Source organism: Pseudorasbora parva, chromosome 6, assembly GCF_024679245.1.
Source record: "Pseudorasbora parva isolate DD20220531a chromosome 6, ASM2467924v1, whole genome shotgun sequence".
Lineage (NCBI taxonomy): Eukaryota > Metazoa > Chordata > Actinopteri > Cypriniformes > Gobionidae > Pseudorasbora > Pseudorasbora parva.
Genome location: NC_090177.1, coordinates 40,526,570 through 40,543,290, shown reverse-complemented (window position 1 = coordinate 40,543,290; position 16,721 = coordinate 40,526,570). Strand labels below are relative to the sequence as shown.

The 16,721-nt window shown below is 41.1% G+C and overlaps 1 protein-coding gene across 4 annotated transcripts in view; it reads left to right on the top strand.

Moving 5' to 3' along the window:
• The window catches only part of LOC137079021 (glutathione hydrolase 7), a 209,213-nt gene extending 195,849 nt beyond the window's left edge, over positions 1-13,364 (top strand). For all 4 annotated transcript variants that reach the window (XM_067446949.1, XM_067446948.1, XM_067446946.1 and 1 more), the window contains 7 exons: positions 6,044-6,171; positions 7,618-7,706; positions 7,833-7,985; positions 9,027-9,144; positions 10,753-10,890; positions 10,965-11,064; positions 12,488-13,364. In XM_067446949.1, the coding sequence (XP_067303050.1) occupies positions 6,044-6,171; positions 7,618-7,706; positions 7,833-7,985; positions 9,027-9,144; positions 10,753-10,890; positions 10,965-11,064; positions 12,488-12,657 (896 nt within the window). In that variant the 3' untranslated portion in view covers positions 12,658-13,364. The remainder of the gene's footprint in view (positions 1-6,043; positions 6,172-7,617; positions 7,707-7,832; positions 7,986-9,026; positions 9,145-10,752; positions 10,891-10,964; positions 11,065-12,487) is intronic.
• Positions 13,365-16,721: the final 3,357 nt, after the last annotated feature.

Here is a 16,721-nt window from a genome sequence, read left to right as displayed (position 1 = left end):
ACCCTTAAACTTACCCACACCACCACACCTGTCCCTAACTTTACCCTTAAACTTACCCACACCACCACACCTGTCCCTAACTTTACCCTTAAACTTATCCACAGCACCACACCTGTCCCTAACTTTACCCTTAAACTGACCCACACCACCACACCTGTCCCTAACTTTACCCTTAAACTGACCCACACCACCACACCTGTCCCTAACTTTACCCTTAAACTGACCCACACCCCCACACCTGTCCCTAACTTTACCCTTAAACTGACCCACACCACCACACCTGTCCCTAACTTTACCCTTAAACTGACCCACCCCACCACACCTGCCCCTAACTTTACCCTTAAACTGACCCACACCCCCACACCTGTCCCTAACTTTACCCTTAAACTGACCCACACCACACATGTCCCTAACTCTACCCTTAAACTGACCCATACCACCACACCTGACCCTAACTTTACCCTTAAACTGACCCACACCACCACACCTGTCCCTAACTTTACCCTTAAACTGACCCACACCACCACACCTGACCCTAACTCTACCCTTAAACTGACCCACACCACTACACCTGTCCCTAACTTTACCCTTAAACTGACCCACACCCCCACACCTGTCCCTAACTCTACCCTTAAACTGACCCACACCCCCACACCTGTCCCTAACTTTACCCTTAAACTGACCCACACCACCACACCTGTCCCTAACTCTACCCTTAAACTGACCCACACCACCACACCTGACCCTAACTTTACCCTTAAACTGACCCACACCACCACACCTGACCCTAACTCTACCCTTAAACTTACCCACACCACCACACCTGTCCCTAACTTTACCCTTAAACTGACCCACACCGCCACACCTGACCCTAACTTTACCCTTAAACTTACCCACACCACCACACCTGTCCCTAACTTTACCCTTAAACTGACCCACACCACCACACCTGCCCATAACTTTACCCTTAAACTGACCCACACCACCACACCTGCCCCTAACTCTACCCTTAAACTGACCCTCACCACCACACCTGCCCATAACTTTACCCTTAAACTGACCCACACCACCACACCTGCCCCTAACTCTACCCTTAAACTGACCCACACCACCACACCTGTCCCTAACTTTACCCTTAAACTGACCCACACCACACATGTCCCTAACTCTACCCTTAAACTGACCCACACCACCACACCTGTCCCTAACTTTACCCTTAAACTGACCCACACCCCCACACCTGTCCCTAACTCTACCCTTAAACTGACCCACACCACCACACCTGTCTCTAACTTTACCCTTAAACTGACCCACACCGCCACACCTGACCCTAACTTTACCCTTAAACTTACCCACACCACCACACCTGCCCATAACTTTACCCTTAAACTGACCCACACCACCACACCTGTCCCTAACTCTACCCTTAAACTGACCCACACCACCACACCTGTCCCTAACTTTACCCTTAAACTGACCCACACCACCACACCTGTCTCTAACTTTACCCTTAAACTGACCCACACCACCACACCTGACCCTAACTTTACCCTTAAACTGACCCACACCCCCACACCTGACCCTAACTTTACCCTTAAACTGACCCACACCACCACACCTGTCCCTAACTTTACCCTTAAACTGACCCACACCACCACACCTGTCCCTAACTTTACCCTTAAACTGACCCACACCACCACACCTGTCCCTAACTCTACCCTTAAACTGACCCACACCACCACACCTGTCCCTAACTTTACCCTTAAACTGACCCACACCACCACACCTGTCCCTAACTCTACCCTTAAACTGACCCACACCACCACACCTGTCCCTAACTCTACCCTTAAACTGACCCACACCACCACCACACCTGGCCCTAACTTTACCCTTAAACTGACCCACACCACCACCACACCTGGCCCTAACTTTACCCTTAAACTGACCCACACCACCACACCTGTCCCTAACTTTACCCTTAAACTGACCCACACCACCACACCTGTCCCTAACTTTACCCTTAAACTGACCCACACCACCACACCTGGCCCTAACTTTACCCTTAAACTGACCCACACCACCACACCTGGCCCTAACTCTACCCGTATCCCACCTCAATATCAGCAAAAGTGTTTTGCATTATAATTTGAACACAGTAAGTACATTGTACTTATTTTTTGATGTGAGTACATAGTACTTAAGGCCACCTAATATAAAGTGGGGCCGATATTTTTTTCAAAATGTAGTAAAATCAACCAAACGTTTACTTCTGTACAGTAACTGCTTTGATCCTCTACACCTCTGCCATTCAGACACATGAATTATAATAAAGGTTTACTATATAAAATGCAAATAGTAAAATGAGCAACATAAAGTGGGTAACTCCTGATTGGATGATCTGTAGTTGAAACCGTTGTAAAACGCAAACCTGTTACATTTTGTGTTAATATGCCAAGTTCCTGTCTAGCTTGGCAACCTAAATAAACTACATGTGGCTAATGAAATTAATTAATTTTTATTTTATTACCTAAGAAGACAAGTACCTCTGTTTCGGCCTTTTCTCAAGTCAGCGGAAGCATGTCATTGGACTTGAGTTTAGGTACTTAGGTGTCTGGTATAACACACAATTGCAAGATTTGAAGTCAGAATAGTGAGATACACTATATTGACAAAATATATATAGACGTCTGCCTAAACGTTAATCCCGGTAAACATCCCATTCTTAACCCGTAGGGTTTAATATGGAGTCGGCCCACCCTTTGCATCTCTAACAGCTTCAGCTCTTCTGGGAAGGCTTTCCTCAAGGTTTAGGAGTGTGTTTATGGGGATTTTTGACCATTCTTCTAGAAGCTCATTTGTGAGGTCAGGCACTGATGTTGGACGAGAAGGTCTGGCTCTCAGTCTCTGCTCTAATTCATCCCAAAGGTGATCTATCGGGTTGAGCTCAGGTCTCTGTGCAGGCCAGTCACGTTCCTCCACACCAAACTCACTCATCCAGTCATGTTGGGACAGGAAGGGGCCGTCCCCAAACTGTTCCCACAAAGTTGGGAGCATGAAATTGTCCAAAATGTCTCGGTATGCTGAAGCATTAAGAGTTCCTTTCACTGCAACTACGGGGCCAAGGCCAACCCCTGAAAAACAACCCCACACCATAATCCCCCCGCCACCAATTCAGCCTTTTCTCAAGCATGGTAGTGGGCTTGTGTTTAGGTACGCACTTCATTCCACCAGCCCTTGTTTGTTTCCTTCTTATTTATTTAAATCCATATAATTTATGAACAAAACATCAGTTGACATTTAAAAGATAAATTATTCAAAACGAAATACTTCAAAGTTCAAACAAACTTATGAAGGTGTCGTAAATCGCCTCTGACCCACTCCATATCTCCTAACGTACTGCACTCAATCCATTTCCAAGCTCTTTATGACGCGTCTGATTTTGGATATTTTCTTTAAAATAAAACTAAAACATAAACAACAACTATTATAATATTGAAACAAAAATATAATACAAAATAAATGTTCAACATACTGGCTGCTAATTGTTGTCTTACTATCAATTACAACAACATATCATGGGTAGCCATGAGCAAACATTCATAATCATACATAATTTACAGTTCATAGTGGCACAGTCACTATCATTTACAGTTTCTCGTGGCCTATTGCTTTATGAAGAAAAATATAACCGCACACTCACTTTAAAAGTTTATTTTTTATTGACGGTGCAGCATGAAGCGGTGAAACTTCAGTTTAGGGTCCAATTCTCACTGTTACCTAGTTGCTCATTAGCATACATATTATTAGGATATTGACTGTTTATTAGTACTTATAAAGCACATATTAATGCCCTATTCTGCATGCTACCCGATACTTAGCTGTTAATAAGCAGTTATTAGGAGTTTATAGAGACAATGGTCACATTTAATAGTTAGTCAATAGTGAGAATAGGACTTTAAACTAAAGTGTGACCGATGTTAAGTGATAAATGATCCACTCGGTAACCATCTGTTAAAGGGGGGGTGAAATGCTGTTTCATGCATACTGATCTTTTTACACTGTTAAAGACTTGGAATCCCATACTAAACATAGACAAAGTTTCAAAAGTTAAGGTGGACGTTTGATGGGAGTATTTCTTTGTCAAAAATACTACTTCCGGTTAGTCATAAGTTTCGGCAAGTTTTTTGAGATCATGCGTCCCCATTGACGTTAGTGGGGGCGGAATTTCCTTGTATGGGCCTTACGGACAATTCTACCGGAAGCGCGTGAGAGAGAGCGAGGGAGAGAGCGAAAGCAACAGGCTATGCCCATCAAAACGCTGGTTTGTAGGATGCTGGACAGGTGACAATTACACATAGCACATAACAATGTCACCATAAAAGTGGGTTTTTGGTTGCCAGACCAAGACAGTCCTGCACAGATTCGCCAAAACCCCGCGTTAAGGCAACAGTGGATGTAATTTGCTTTTCCGGATCAGCAACTGAGTTGCGCGAATGTTTATATCTGTTCGCTGCATTTCGGTGCCGACTGTTTCATAAACAAGGCCCAGCTCGACGCCGGCTTTTCCCGATCGCCTAATGCTGAAGGATGGAGCAGTCCCAACGATAAAGGTCCTAACGTTAGAACCGCAGGCTGTGAGTAAGAGTGCTTCAAATGTCTGTGTTTATGCCTATGCTCATCAAGTAGCCCAAACATGATCACGTATAGTTAATTGATCAATGGAGCATGCGATGTGTAGTGCGTGTACATTTGTTTAGCTGGCCACTATATGTGTAACTTTATGTTTGTGTATTGTAAAAGCACTCCAAACAACAATACACAAAGGGGGGAAATATGTTGAACTAAATAAGCGCGCTTCTTCATTCAAATGCGCTACTATTCCGTGTCTATCTATGTAAACACTAGCCTGCGGTGCAAAACCAGTCCGCTTACTAACGTTACAATTGTCTACACAAACCACGCGTAAACACACAAACACACGTGCACAACTGCACTTCCCACATGTACACCTTCAAAGACAAAAATACGACGATATAATTCAAGTATAAATATGTAAATAACACAAGCCGCTAAGCATATTATATAGTTAGTGTATAACTTGTAACTTACCACATACAGACGTCCTGCTCTAGTCGTTTTTGCTGCTGCTCCTGTTCAACTGCAGCCTCCGGGTCTGATTCCGGATCATAGATGTATGGCTGTATCTGATTAAAAGCCATATTTTTTTTTTGAATAAAGTTTTTACCGCTGTTAGGGATGACGCTCGACTCAACACACAGCGCGCTGCTGCACACGTCATTATTTAGCTCCGCTCACACGACACGCCCCACCCGCTCGGCTTTTTTCGGAAAGACTCGGAACAGCGCATCTTTCTTATATAATTATTAAAAAAATAAAAACTTTTCGGAGATATGCAGGATGCAATGCTACTCTATAGGTACTCAAGATTGACATGACACTGACTGAAACTGAGTGTTTCACCCCCCCTTTAATTACCCCTAGGTTCATTTCTCACTGGAGTTGTTCTTTAAGGTGCACAATCAGAGTTCAATAATTAATCAATAATCCTATTTTGAAAAATTAATACAATTGAGGGCACAGACTGGTCTGTATGTCAAATATCATCCAAAAAAGTCCCAAAATCCATCCAACACAACCAATAATCCCAGACATATATGTCCAGTATACTCACAACTATAGACATTTCCTGCATAAACACACTTTACATTTGCAACTGTAGCATTGATTTTAATTACACGCATAACAAATTTGATTGCCTCACTTGTAAAACATCCACATTCAGACCAAATGGCACAAAAGTTTTGACTCTCGGTATCTAAAGGCTTCAAAGAGTTGATATTCCTCATGAAGTCATCATTAGTTTAATTTAGACTACCTCTGCATGGCTTAACGTTATACTATTCCTGCTGCCGGTCTCATCTTCATGCCATTGAAGGCTCAGGTCTGCAGTGAGATCAAGACCTGTCTCGACAGTACTTTAATTGAATGTTTGACAGTGCTTTGCCTTGCGTTCCTCCGACAGGCCACCGGGTGTTTGTTCCCCCTCCGCCCCACGCGGGAGTCGCCCTGCTCTCCGCTCTCAACATCCTGGAGGGATTTAACATCACACGCCAGGTGTCCAGGAGCCAGATTTACCACTGGATAGCCGAGGTACTACAGCGCTGTAACCAGCACACCTTTCATGACATGATGTCTTTGTACTTAGTATTCAGATTATTGTCTGCTTGCTATTTGGATGATGTGTTCAGTGCTGACTAAAGAGTTTCCTGTTCTATTAGACGCAGGTTTTTATATAGCTTTTACAATGCAAATAAGTAGTTTTTGCCTAGTTCAGTTGGTTTTGATTGATTTGTGTGAGGAAAAACTAAATATTTGAGTTGATTTATGATGTTTTGGGCGGGGTTTATTCAAATGTAACAAGACATTCCAGCACTTAAAGGGTTAGTTCACCCAAAAATGTAAATTCTGTCATTAATTCCTCACCCTAATGTCGTTCGACACCCGTAAGACCACCGTTCATCTTCAGAACACAAATTAAGATATCAAAGCACATCTCACTACACTTTTTTGTGCACAAAAACTATTCTCATCGCTTCATAAAATGATTGTAGAGCCGCTGTAGTGAGATGGGCTTTGTAACGCCGTCTTTAGTGCCTTTATGGGTCTTGAGAGAGGAAATGACATTGGTGTCAATGAAGGCCTTTCTGAGCCATCGGATTTCAACACTAATATCTTCTTCTGTGTCTGAAGATGAACGGAGGTCTGACGAGTGTCCAACGACATGAGGGTGAGGAATTAATGACAGAATTATCATTTTTGGGTGAACTAACCCTTTAATCAAGTCACCATTTAAACAACTGATATTACAATACAGATTGTTTCAAAGCAGCTCCACAGTGATAAACAAGAGAATAATTGTTCAGTGATGCAAACAGAGTTCAAGTCTCTAAAAGAAAACTGTCATTGTTCAGCTGAAGTCATTCCAGTGTTGGATCCGTTCATCATCCAGCTCTGTTTAGTTCTCATCCAATGACCTTTTTTTCTACTTTGTTTATATTTTGCAATTCTGATTTTAGAGCACACAATTGCAAGTTATAAAGTTCAAAGTGCTTTTGCCAAAAGTATGGTATTCAGCAAATTTGTCATGAGCTTGTCCCGTGTATTCAAGCTCATGAATGGAAGTCATTGGAATGAAAAGTGTGATCATGTGATCACCTCGCTAGGCTTGTAATGCTAGCCCGTTAGAATGCACAACTGTGTTATTTTTGTATCACTGACATTTAGTAAAACTTAGTATAAACCTTAATAATATTTATGTTTAATTAGTTCTTATTTTTTGTATTTTCCGTTTTTTTATCAGTTGTTTGTTTTTAAATGTCCATATAGTTATTAATTTCAGTTTTTGTAATCATGATTTTAGTACATCAAGTTTAAATGAGAGCTAGCTCAAATAAATTAAATAAGTTTACCATTTTGTTTTGTTCAAAGTCACTCATAATGCTTATGGTTTTAGTAATAACCCTGGTGCAGAACGGCACTCAGGCTCATGTAATAGTGTTTAAATATTCCTGTCTGTTTCGTTTGCTCAACATGCAGTCGCTGAAGATTGCTTTGTCTCAGGCCAGTGGACTGGGCGACTCCATGTTTGACTCCTCGGTTTCTGAGTTGGTGGCGCAGATGCTTAGGTGACTATTGAGTCAAGATTGTCTTCTCTAATACTGTGTTTTCCGAGGCATTGATCAGTTGATTCATAGTTTGTTTCTATGTTTTCTATCCAATGTCATTGGCGTATCATTCGCTGGCTTTGACAGTAAAACCCAGGCTGCTGTTTTCCGCCAAATGATCAGCGATTCGTTCGCGTCTACCGCCGAAAACTACGTCCCATCATATGAGTTGCAGGAGGGCGGTGTGGCCAGCCAGCTCATGATCATGGGCAAGGATGACTTGATCGTGTCTGTCATGAGGTGGGTTATTCTCCAGTGCTGTAAGAGAGAGAGTGTGTGTGTGTGTGTGTGTGTGTGTGTGTGTGTAATGGCTTATACCAGGGGTGTCCAGTCCTGCTCCTGGAGAGTTCAGCTTCAACCCCAGTTAAACACACAGCTAATCAAGCTCTTCAGGATCACTAGAAACCTCAAGGCCCACTGAAGTGCTTTAAAACGCGCCGCATTATTCAACGTAATTTCCCCTGAAACGCTCCAGCTGTTAGCAGCTCCTCCCCTTTTTTAAAACAGCCAATATCGTTTCGTTAATCTACAGTTTGACTAGAGCCTTTCTCTGTTTGGTGAAGCCAGTTTCCTCTAAAAGTTTATCATCATAATCTCCTTCATATCGCTTTGAAATGAAGTATTCTGTGTAAAATTCAAATGGGTCGATATGTTTGTTGTTTGTTCGGACTTGCACAAATGATCCGTATCTCGTGTCTGTAGTCTAACTTTAGACCAGAGCCATTGGTGTGTGCGTGTGTGTGTGTGTGTTGTTGCGGTGTGTGAAACTAACATGAAACCAGACTTATTCGCCTCAAATGAAAGCATATTTACCCTAAATAGTTTCCTATAGCATACATAGTGTGCTATGTGCCTTTCACCATGTATAAATTAGTAATGTGTGACCAACTGACCGATTTCAGCCACAGTTTCAAAAGGGTAGGGGGCGGGGCTTTAGAGTCTAGAGAGCATTTTGATTGGACAGAAGATTTGACGAGAAGGTGAAGTCTGCGATGATGCCACCAAAATCTGTAATTCATTTTAACGGAAGTGAGGGACTAAGTTTTAAATGCTTATATCTTGAACACACACCAGCTTATTCATCATTTTAAAGCTAACGCAGTCATACTTAAAGCTAAAAAACTTCAATTTTGATTTCAGTGGGCCTTTAAGGCAACTGTGTTGAAGATGCAGGAGGTTGGCCCTCCAGAAGCAGGATTGGACACCCCTGACTTAACAAGTCCAAACAAACCGTTGATTTGCAGTCATGAGCGGTTTAATGTATGCTTGCTCTGTTCTTAGCTCACTAAACCGGCCGTTTGGAAGCCGTATTGTGACGCCCTCTGGGATCCTCCTCAACAGTCAGATCCTGGACTTCTCTTGGCCCAATAAAACCCACGGATCAACCGCATTCAATCAGGTATGCAAAAACAGGCCCACACGTCGCCAAAACTTGCAATTCAACTTTTAAATTTTTTGCATCCATTGATTTCTGTAATTATAATGTCGTCCTGTTGTGCCATTTGGTTTAAAAGGTGCTGCGAATGATTTTAATAACATTTGCCAAAAGGGCTCTTGTTGTAATTAGTGTTTCTTTGTATAGAGTAAGTGAACTTTGTTAACCCTTTAACAGGTTTTTACCATAGTATTTTTACCGTTAAAGGGTTAGTTCACCCAAAAATGAGAATGTGATGTTTATCTGCTTACCCCCAGGGCATCCAACGTGTAGGTGTGTTTGTTTCTTCAGTCGAACACAAATGAAAATTTTTAACTCAACCGTTGCTGTGTGCCGGTCATATAATGCATGTGAATTGGTAACAATTCTATGAGAGCAAAAAAACATGCTTAGACAACATGCTGCTACTGACGACACATTGATATCTTAAGACACAAAATGATCAGTTTGTGTGAGAAATCGAGCCGTATTTATTTAATTTTTAACCTCAAATACAATGCTATATCGAACAGCCTGGAAGGTTCTGGTATGGTCACAAACTGATCGTTTTGTGTCTAATGCTGCGTTCACACCGCACGCGAATGACGCGAATAAATCGCGCTATTCGCGCAAAGTTTGACGCATGAACATTTTGAATCCATTCGCTTCATTCATGCGTGAAATTCGCTTCATTCGCGTGTGACATTCACTAGACAACAGACGCAAATTCGCGTCATGGGAGGGGGTTCTGCCAGGCAGCGGCAGTCGGCAGAAGGACTAGCCGAGTTAAGGCTGCTCTCACCGGGGTTGATGAGCGCTGAGCTCCGGTGATCGCCTGGGTCTCACACCTCCGAAAACACCAGATCAAATTTTCAAATAGGAGCTCTCTTAATAAATAAATCACATATTTGAGCTTTAAACAACTACATTCTCGCCTGAAAAACTATTAAAACTACATTTTGTGACACGATACAGTAGTATTTTTAAATTACTCTAGCCTCGGGGTTTCCACTGTGGGTTTCCGATCCGTCACTTCACCACGTGACAGCAGTAAGCAGGCTCCTCATTGGTTAACGCGGCGCGAATATCCGCCAAAGTTCAGATTTTTCAACTTGAGCGATTCGCGTGTTTCGCGCGAATCACGCGTTCAAAACGCTCTATTCGCGTGATCATTGCCGCGTCATTCGCGCGAATCGCGCTATTCGCGCCGCCTCATTCGCGTCTCTGCATTGACTTAACATGTAAATCACTCGCGCGAATCGCATCATTCGCGTGCGGTGTGAACGCAGCATTAAGATATCAATATGTCGTCAGTAGCAGCATGTTGTCTAAGCATGTTTTTTTTGCTCTCATAGAGTTGTTACCCATTCACCCCATTATATGACCGGCACACAGCAACGGTTGAGTTAAAAATCTTCATTTGTGTTCGACTGAAGAAACAAACACACCTACATGTTGGATGCACTTTCTGGGGCTCAGCAGATAAACATCACATTCTCATTTTTGGGTAAACTATCCCTTTAGGAGTACAGTAATAATTTTTTTAGTAAGTGGTGTGTGTCAGGATTGTAACGCGCTCCATGTTATCATCAGCATAACAGCATTGAGCCGGGCAAGAGGCCGGCCTCCTTCCTGACGCCGGTGGCAGTGAGGCCGTCCATAGGGATGTGTGGCACTTACATCGCCCTGGGCTCCTCAAACGGCGACCGCGCCCTCAGCGGCATCGCTCAGGTCAGTCCTCAGTACTGTAGCACATTAAAGCATAACCTCAGTGACCAACCGCTCATTCTGGTGCATTTATGCAGGTCTTGATCAATGTTTTGTCATCACGGAAAAACATGAGTGACAGTGTGTCCTATGGGAGGCTCCACCCTCTCATCCAGAACAACACCCTCCTGGTGGACTGTGAGTACACAAAACTACACTCTAAAAAATTGGTGCTATTTGTTTAATATTTTAAACGGTTTAATATTGAGTTGGCCCACCCTTTGTAGTTATAACAGCTTCAACTCTTCTGGGAAGGCTTTCCTCAAGGTTTAGGAGTGTGTTTATGGGGATTTTTGACCATTCTTCTAGAAGCTCATTTGTGAGGTCAGGTACGGATGTTGGGCGAGAAGGTCTGGCTCTCTGTCTTTATGGACCGACACTTTGTGCACTGGTGTGAATTGTGGAACAGGAAGGGGCCATCCGCAAACTGTTCCCACAAAGTTGGGAGCATGAAATTGCCCGAAATGTCTTGGTATGCTGAAGCATTAAGAGTTCCTTTCACTGGAATTAAGAGGCCAAGCCCAACTCCTAAAAAACAACCCCACACCATAATCCCCCCTCCACCAAACTTTACACATGGCACAATGCAGTCAGGCAAGTCCTGTTCTCCTGGCAACCGTCAAACCCAGACTCGTCCAGGGTGATTGTCAGACTGAAGCCTGATTGGTCACTCAGAGAACACGTCTCACTGCTCTAGAGTCCAGTGGCGGCCGCTTTACTGCATCCCACGCTTTGCACTGCTCTTGGTGATGTAAGGCTTGAGCTCCTCGGCCATGGAAACCCATTCCATGAAGCTCTCCAAACAGTGATCTTGAGCTCATCTGAAGGCCACATGAAGTTTGGAGGTCATTTGTGATTTTTATGTGGCCTACCACTTTGTTGCTGTTGTTCCTAATTTCTTCCACTTTGTTATAATGCCACTAACAGTTGCTAACTTATTTTATTATAACTAACTTATTGCACAGATGGCAACCTATCACAGTACCCCGCTTGAGTTCACTGAGCTCCTGAGAGCGACCCATTCTTACACTAATGTCTGTAGAAGCGTCTGCATGCCTAGTGCTTGATTTATACACCTGTGGCCATGGAAGGGATTGAACACCTGAATTCAATGATTTGGGGGAGTGTCCCAATACTTTTGGCAATATAGTGTATATATTTTACTATAGGGAAATTAATCAATTACTGCCAACCAACATTTGGTATTTTAATTATTGAATATTTAAATTTTGTATTTAATTTTGATGCTTGAAAATAGCTAATTTGCCCAAATGAAGGTTTTAAACTGTATTTATACATGTAGTATTTAGGTATCATTGTTGTGAAGACCGTAATCCTCATATGAACAAAGAATAAAAATGCTAAAACAATGTTAAATCTGAGGTCAACCATCAAAATTCTCTGAAGGTTATGCATAATTTGTTAAATATCTAAAATGTAAGAGCCCTGTTCTGTACCCTTTACGTGGAAAGCACCATTTTGTTATAGAGTGATCATATGAGAGTGGATGTGTGATTTTTGTGGGTGGAGTTCCTCTTTAACTCCTCTTTTATCTGTCCAGCTAAGTTTCTGGAAGCCGATGTGAGGTCCCTGAGAGAGAAGGGCCATGATGTGCAGAAGGTAGACCTCATCTCGCTGGTGGAAGGAACGCGCCGGACCAACGACCTGATCATCGGCGTGAAGGACCCGCGCAGCACAGACGCCTCTGCGCTGTCCATGTCCATGCCCTAAACTCACACACACACACACACACACACACACACACACACACACACACACACACACACACACACACACACTCAGGGGAGTTTGTAGAAGGGTTGTTGCGAGACAGTACTACCATACTGTTTGTGCATTAAATGGGCGAGTTATGAGGACAGAGTAATGCGAGTTAACACTCCTGTTGATGATGAGGATAGATGAGCCACGAACACAGAGAAAAACTGCATGCGCACATGATCATGATAATGACGACAGCTTGTGAAAGGCAGTGAGATTGCAGATTTATTTACCTAAAGATTTCACGAACTACTCTCATGACACTGGTATGTTAATCACTCATGACTGGATTAGTCTGCTTGTGAACTGCTCTGACACATACAGTACCTGTCAAAACTTCTGGACATACCTACTCATTATTTATTTATATTTTATACATTGTGTGAGTATAGTAAAGTCGTCAAAACTGTATTAAAAACACAAAAGGAGTCATGAGAATTATGCTGAGAGCTGCATGATTCTGGCTAAATTAATTTATTTTGTTAGTTTGTTTAAAACTGAGATCATGATTCTGAATCAGACAAGGTTCTGACAAAATGTTAATTGCTGCAGTGTATTTAAAAAATAATAATCCATTTGAAATAGTTTATTTACTCAATTTGGATGACTGATTCATTTGGCGTGTTTAACATTTTTGAAGAATCTCTTGAATGAATGATTCAATGTCTCACTCATAAAGACTTCACTTGTTTCATTACTGGATGAGTCAGCGTTTTTGAAGAATCTCTTGAGTGAATGATTCAATGACTCACTCATAAAGACTTCACTTGTTTCATTGCTGATGGATGAATCAGCGTTTTTGAAGATCTCTTGAGTGAATGATTCAATGACTCACTCATAAAGACTTCACTTGTTTCATTACTGGATGAATCAGCGTTTTTGAAGATCTCTTGAGTGAATGATTCAATGACTCACTCATAAAGACTTCACTTGTTTCATTACTGGATGAATCAGCGTTTTTGAAGATCTCTTGAGTGAATGATTCAATGACTCACTCATAAAGACTTCACTTGTTTCATTGCTGATGGATGAATCAGCGTTTTTGAAGAATCTCTTGAGTGAATGATTCAATGACTCACTCATAAAGACTTCACTTGTTTCATTGCTGATGGATGAATCAGCGTTTTTGAAGATCTCTTGAGTGAATGATTCAATGACTCACTCATAAAGACTTCACTTGTTTAATTACTGGATGAATCAGCGTTTTTGAAGAATCTCTTGAGTGAATGATTCAATGACTCACTCATAAAGACTTCACTTGTTTCATTACTGGATGAATCAGCGTTTTTGAAGAATCTCTTGAGTGAATGATTCTATGTCTCACTCATAAAGACTTCACTTGTTTCATTGCTGATGGATGAATCAGCGTTTTTGAAGAATCTCTTGAATGAATGATTCAATGACTCACTCATAAAGACTGCACTTGTTTCATTGCTGCTGGATGAATCAGCGTTTTTGAAGAATCTCTTGAGTGAATGATTCAATGACTCACTCATAAAGACTTCACTTGTTTCATTACTGGATAAATCAGCGCTTTTTAAGAATCTCTTGAGTGAATGATTCAGTGACTCAATCATAAACGCTTCGCTTGTTTCATAGCTGCTGAATGAATCAGCGTTTTTGAAGAATCTCTCGATTGAATGAATGATTCAGTGACTCACTCATGAACGCTTCCATTGTTTAATTGCTGCTGGATGAATCAGCATTTCTGAAGAATCTCTTGAATTAATGATTCAGTGACTCACTCATAAAGATTTCAATTGTTTCATTACTGGATAAATCACCATTTTTGAAGAATCTCTTGAGTGAATGATTCAGTGACTCACTCATAAACACTTCACTTGTTTCATTACTGGATGAATCAGTGTATTTGAAGAATCTCTTTTTTATTTTTATTTCTCTTGTCGCCACCTACTGGTGTAACGATGTAACTGACACAATATTTATTTGAAGCATCAACTTGCTTTCAAAATTTGTTTCACTTTATTTTGATCTTGATTTGTTCACTGTGATCGTACTTGTCAAATGTTTAATAGACACAGGCGAATCATTGACATTTAGGAATCGAGAGCAAGATCTATTTACGATTAATTGTGCAGCTCTACCTGAAAATGTTAAACAACTCTAAATATGTAAACACATTCCTTTATCTAGAGTTCAGCGTAGCTATCAAAATCGGTAAACAAACCATAGTGAAGAGGTTCCAGGAGCATGCTGGACTCACTTCGGCTGCTTTTCCTTCACTCTCAGCTGAAATCATGGGAAACATATTCATTAAAGTGTCCAAACTTTTAACTCGTACTGTATATTTCAGTATGTCTCTCTATGAATTACTAGCTCATGAGGATTGTGTAGGATTATGCCTTATGCGAAATGACTCCAGGGCTAGGAAAAGGAAAATGGAAGGATTTGTTTCATATCTTGCAAAGTCTCCTGAAGTCTTCATGAAGAAGTAGCTTCGCAAATGTGAGCAAATGAAGGTGGAATGAAAGTGAAGTTGACATTCTGGCATTGACAGAGAGGTTAAATGCTACTGTTTACAAATGAATGATGTTGTATAGGATATATTGATTATATTAGAGGGTTTGGCGGTAACAAAATGGTAAATATAGAGTTTTATTTTATTAGCAAATCAAAAATTGCTAGAAAAACAAGTGAAGTGACCTAAAATGAAAGAAGTTGTAAATTAGGAAGCAAATGAGATGGATTTTACTACAGTTACATGTGTGTCATAATCTTTCACGTGCAATTTAATATATACCAATTGTTATTTGCTTCAACGGTTTTAATTTTGAGTTTTTGTTGTCAATTTTGCAAATGCTACGTGGAAACAGTAAAATGAATGTCTTGAATGTTTGCCATGCATATATTTTTTCTTCTGAGAGACAATCAGACTATTTTTGACAGAAATTTGAGCTTCTTTGTTTTGTGTGTTTTTTCCTAATTGCACTGTAACAGCATTACTGTTGTGTTTAGTAGCTTTACAATAAGAGTGACCAAGATAAAGAATAAATATTTATAGTGTAGTGTAGTATTGTTGCTTTATTTCCAAACTCATTGTTAGGGGCCAAGCACCGAACTACTACTACTACTACTACTCCTTCCGCTTCACAAGAGTTGTGTGTTTCGGCACACTGATAGAGGATAGTCCAAAAATTTACCACAGGAAATTTGGAGTCTCATAGACACTTTTATGTTTTATTCTACGACATAAAATACATCCGTATTACTTGACTTGTGATTTTTTTGTATCTAAAAAAGTATCTGAATGTGACTCCAGAAGCTGTCGAGGAGATTAAACGCCATCACGCCGAACAGATACCAGTGCGATGCGAACGTCCGGCTTGGCTTACAAAGTGACCTCACACCTGCACCAGTCTAGTGTCCTAATATTGGCTATAGTGGGTGTCACCCATTTTTTTAAATTTGTCCTAAAATGCTGTATTTTAAGTACGCATTGGTGTATCGTTATGAAACTTGGTATGTCTCATTAGGACCATACCCCGAAGGTGCTCAAAAAGTTCAGAAACCGTTTTTAATAAATTTTCCATAAATAATAATAATAATAAATGCTATGGCTTATTGCAGTTTTCCTAAAAAAGCTCCCGGGCCATGCTTGCGTGACACAATGTTCCTTTTTGTGCCTGGCCCCAATAATTGCTGCTTGCAGCTTTATTTTTCGTGGTGCTCCTGTCCTGTGCCTCCTATAATCAGGGCTTTGAATTTACATGAATTGCTTGGCTATCAATCACTAGAAAGAATAGTATACCGGTAGATATAAATATTTCTTTAATAAAAGGGCCCCACAGACACAGTTAAGCCTCACTGAACATAAAACGTCACAAACTGAATTAAGAAGATTATTCCCATGCATTATTACAAAAATACAGTAAAAAGATATGAAATAAGATCATAACATAAAAAAGTAGGAAAACTTTTGATGAGAAAAGTGTGCTTGTATTATCAGAAAGCTGAGGTTAGCAAGATATTTCTTTATTTCATAATGTATTAAACTG